The sequence below is a fragment of the Impatiens glandulifera genome, chromosome 6 (assembly GCF_907164915.1).
Source record: "Impatiens glandulifera chromosome 6, dImpGla2.1, whole genome shotgun sequence".
Classification (NCBI taxonomy): domain Eukaryota; kingdom Viridiplantae; phylum Streptophyta; class Magnoliopsida; order Ericales; family Balsaminaceae; genus Impatiens; species Impatiens glandulifera.
In genome coordinates this window covers 2,073,441-2,076,001 of record NC_061867.1, presented here as the reverse complement: position 1 = coordinate 2,076,001, position 2,561 = coordinate 2,073,441, and the positions used below count along the sequence as shown (strand labels likewise).

At 22.5% G+C, this 2,561-nt stretch overlaps 1 protein-coding gene across 1 annotated transcript; it reads left to right on the top strand.

Annotated features, from left to right (window-relative positions):
• Positions 1-1,588: 1,588 nt before the first annotated feature.
• On the top strand, positions 1,589-2,315 carry LOC124941123. The gene is made up of 2 exons (XM_047481388.1): positions 1,589-1,819; positions 1,932-2,315. The coding sequence occupies exons 1-2, from the start codon at positions 1,604-1,606 to the stop codon at positions 2,127-2,129; spliced, it is 414 nt and encodes a 137-aa protein (XP_047337344.1). The 5' UTR covers positions 1,589-1,603; the 3' UTR covers positions 2,130-2,315.
• The last annotated feature ends 246 nt before the right edge of the window (positions 2,316-2,561 follow it).

Below are 2,561 nucleotides of genomic sequence, written 5' to 3'. Positions count from 1 at the left end.
GTCTAAGAAATTACTTAAGATATCTTGAAAATTGATAAATTAATTCTTGAAAATTTAAAAAATATATATATATTAGGAGTGATAGAGAGAGAATTGGAAGAAATGAATGGAAGAGTGAATGACTTGGCATCACTTCATGGTTTGGAAATATGAAAAAGTGGAAAGAAAAAGAGAAGAGAGAGAAATTATTTGATTTTTTCAGCTAATCAGATTATATCACGTCATTCCCTCTCTATCAGTAGCTTACAAGACTTCTGCCAACTTATTTTGTCAAATCAATATTCCACCTCAGCAGAAAGCGGACACATGTTACTGGACAAAACACTCCAATATTTCTGACCGCCCCTCTTATGTAAATAATTTAAATGTTAATTTTATTTATACTATCTTAAAAAAATAACTAATTTATAATATTATAACTAATATTTCTATATTATAGGGAAATTTGAGAATTTAAACCCTCCTTCTTAAAACGTGTTAATATAATTAATAGAAAAATATATTAATTTATTTAAAATATATATTTATTAATTAAATATATATATAAATAATATTAAATAAATTAAAATATAAAATATTTGTATAATTTAAAATATATTATAATATTAAAAATATTACAAGGATAAATTTAAGAATATATAACTAATATTTCTATATTATAATAAAATATAAAATATTTTTATAATTTAAAATATATTAAAATATTTTTATAATTAAATATATAATTAATATTCTTATATTAATATAATAAAATTTTAGAATATATATTTATTTAATGTTATTATAATGTTATTAAAAATAATAAGAAAAATATTATAATTAAATATATAACTAATATTTTAGTATACTATAATATAGGAATATTAATTATATAATAATAAAAATGTTAAAGTTGGGCATGATCGACATAGAAGTGCCCTCCTTTTCCTTTTTATAATTTAATAATAAGATTTTATATATGAATAAAAATTAAATATTTTATGTTAATTATAAATTATTTTTTTAATATAAATTTTTAAGTTAAAATATAAATATTTTTTTAATATAATTTTTTTATTTATTTATCTGTTTTAAAAAAACTATAGTTTAAAATTTATCTAAATTGTTGGTTAAATTTGATTCCTTATTATTATTATTTTTAATTTAGAATTATCTATCTATATTATATACATTATAAAATGTTTGAAATACTCAATTAATAACTTGTTATTGTTATGTTTATATAATTAATTGATTTTTAATTAAATTAATTAATTTGTAAAAAATAGTTAATAAAATTGACGGCGTCACATCACAAAGATAATTCAATATTAATTTTTTTAATGAACAGTTAATTATTATTAATTTATATAAAGATTTACACATTAAAAATAATTCATTTTCATATAATATAAATAACATTTAAAAATAATAATAAAATTTTAGTTGTGATAAAATTAGGACAGTGATGCTGCCCGACAGTGACGTTGCCCTAATAAGCCCAAAAGACAGGCCCAATGAAAACTTCGGTACTTTTGTTGCCCTAATTATTCATGTATAAAACGAGAGACACCCATGTTCTATAATTATCATTTTCCTCCTTGCGGCGGCGTCACCTTCCCATATGTTCTATAGTTTTCATTCTATTAAAAATTTCAATGAATCAGTTGCCATGGAATTCATGACAAGATTCATAATGAAGTTTATGATTATGATGGAGTATATAGAACTAAGGGTTTGTTTGATAAATCCGCCAAGCTTAATGATTTTATCCTCCAAACAGGAGAAGTCGATCCAACCATACCTGCTAAACATGATCTTCCTACCTGTGATCTTTTGGGTTAGTTCTCTCTTCTTCTCTGTTTTGGGTTTTTGTAATTACTTTGATTTTGGTTCAAGAAATTGAATGAGATGCTAATGGGTTAATAACTATAATTTTGAATTTTCATCAGGTGTTTGATAACTTGTACAGCAATGAGATAACCTCTGTTGCTGTTGCTGTGAATGCCATTCGAGCTGGGTCGGATCCTGAAGCCACAGCTCAAAAGATTGCAGCTTTTGCAAGACAGAGTGGAGATGATAAGATGAGATCAACCCCATTCTCAACAGCTGCCCAAAAAGCTGGTTTTCGTTATTCTGTGCGTGTATGATTGATGAATGTAATTGTAAATCTTAATGAAATAAAAAAAAAGTTGAACGGTGCTTATTGAGTTTTTTTATGATTTGAATTGCTATTAGATATCTAAATTAAATTTATAAGTATTTATTTAGACCAATTATCAACTTTGTACTATGTATTGTCTAAAGTTAATCCAAGACAAATAATAAAAAGTATGTAATGAAAAAGTCTAAGTTTTTTAAGTTCATACAAAACTGAAAACTAAATAAAAATGAGATGATAGAAGAAAGACTCAAATTAAAGAAACTATTTTTGAGCAAATATTTTGATTTTTATAAAATTCTTTACTTTTTTTTATCAAAATAGTAAAAGTGCACATGATGGATAGAAGTAACAAAATAAAGTTAAAATCTTAATTGAATATATAAATTTTTTAAAATTTAAATTTCCTATAGTTTTTAAA

Bases quoted from the DNA above. Each gene is read 5' to 3' on its own strand.
- LOC124941123 (XM_047481388.1), top strand. From the start codon at position 1,604: ATGTTCTATAGTTTTCATTCTATTAAAAATTTCAATGAATCAGTTGCC. The intron at 1,820-1,931 runs GTTAGTTCTCTC...AATTTTCATCAG, and splicing joins TCCTACCTGTGATCTTTTGG to GTGTTTGATAACTTGTACAG.